Source organism: Eucyclogobius newberryi, unplaced genomic scaffold (genome assembly GCF_026437365.1).
Source record: "Eucyclogobius newberryi isolate DKJ021-1_F unplaced genomic scaffold, fEucNew1.0.hap1 SCAF_7, whole genome shotgun sequence".
Taxonomy (NCBI): domain Eukaryota; kingdom Metazoa; phylum Chordata; class Actinopteri; order Gobiiformes; family Gobiidae; genus Eucyclogobius; species Eucyclogobius newberryi.
The window spans coordinates 3,748,546-3,749,875 of NW_027316389.1; the positions used below are offsets into that span (position 1 = coordinate 3,748,546).

Sequence of the window (1,330 nt, forward strand, 5' to 3'; positions counted from 1 at the left end):
ACACTGAACACGGTGCTGAGCGTTCATTAGAAGTGTCTCATTACCACAGAGGTCACACTGAACACGGTGCTGAGCGTTCATTAGAAGTGTCTCATTACCACAGAGGTCACACTGAACACGGTGCTGAGCGTTCATTAGAAGTGTCTCATTACCACAGAGGTCACACTGAACACAGAGGTCGCGCACAGAGGTCGCGCACAGAGGTCGCGCACAGAGGTCGCGCACAGAGGTCACCCCGTCCTCCTTCATAACTCGTTGTGTCCGTGTGCTTCAGGTGAACCAGTGGCTGACGTGGCTGGAGACGGCGGAGGAGGAAGAGTCCGAGGACGACGGCGACTGAAACAAAAAAAACGACGGGCGATGAAGAAAACGCCGGAGGCTCTGACCCGGCGGCGATCCACGACTCTCAGTCCAGTTACAGCACTTCTGCGCCTTCCTCTCTCTCCTTCTTTTCCCGTTTGAAAGTCTTCTTTTCGTGCTTAACCACTACGCGCTGCATACAAACCGATAGTGCTTCGTATTCGACCGTAGATTTCATGAATTTAAAAAGTGGCTGGGATAAACGTGTGGGGTTTTGTTTTTGTATAAGCATGCATTTCCTTTTGAATATCAAATGTTTTTATTTTTATTATTTTTTTCTTACTCATTCAAAGCCGTTCCCTCGACCATATTTAGGCGTAAAATGCCGTGGCTAACTCTACTTCCACCACTAAAGCTAGAACGATGTAGTCTTTGCATGGGCCGATGGATTTAGTAGATTGAAATTGGCGAGACTGACGTTAAAAGTAGAAAGTAAATATCCCAATTTGTGTGAGAATCAGATTGTGGACTGTAAATAGTGGACTAATGGAGTTTACCGACGTTTAGCTCCAAAAAGCCCTTGCTAACTTTGGAAAACTGAACAAAAAGCTGGAGTCGAGCCCATAATCTGTCGTCGCGTTACTGAAATTTCAATTTCAAAAAACAATTTTCAAAACTTTAAGCTCAAAATTGACACAATGTTTAGTTTTCCCAACACAAAATCAGCAGTTTCTTTAATACAACGTGATCTTCAACCGTCAAGAGCCTTCGAAAGCAGATTTTATTTGTTTGTCAGTATTGATAGTTCTTTTTTGAGTATTGACTATAGCGTCTGACTCTCCGCCCCACAATACGTAGTACTGCTGGTTCTGTTCAGTCCACCGCAGTAATTACTACTAAAACTACTACTACATCGACATGAAGAGCTTGTACTTTGAAGTCCAAAGTTCTTGAGCTGCTACTACTTGTATTTCTACTTCAGTAAACTCTTTGTGCGTCGTAATCCAACACGACAAAGAACCCATCGCTT

The 1,330-nt window shown here is 44.0% G+C and overlaps 1 protein-coding gene across 1 annotated transcript in view; it reads left to right on the plus strand.

Moving 5' to 3' along the window:
• eif4g2b (eukaryotic translation initiation factor 4, gamma 2b) overlaps positions 1–861 on the plus strand; it is a 39,452-nt gene extending 38,591 nt beyond the window's left edge. Inside the window, exon 21 of the mRNA XM_072435578.1 lies at positions 275–861. Within this exon, the coding sequence (XP_072291679.1) occupies positions 275–340 (66 nt within the window). The 3' untranslated portion in view covers positions 341–861. The remainder of the gene's footprint in view (positions 1–274) is intronic.
• Positions 862–1,330: the final 469 nt, after the last annotated feature.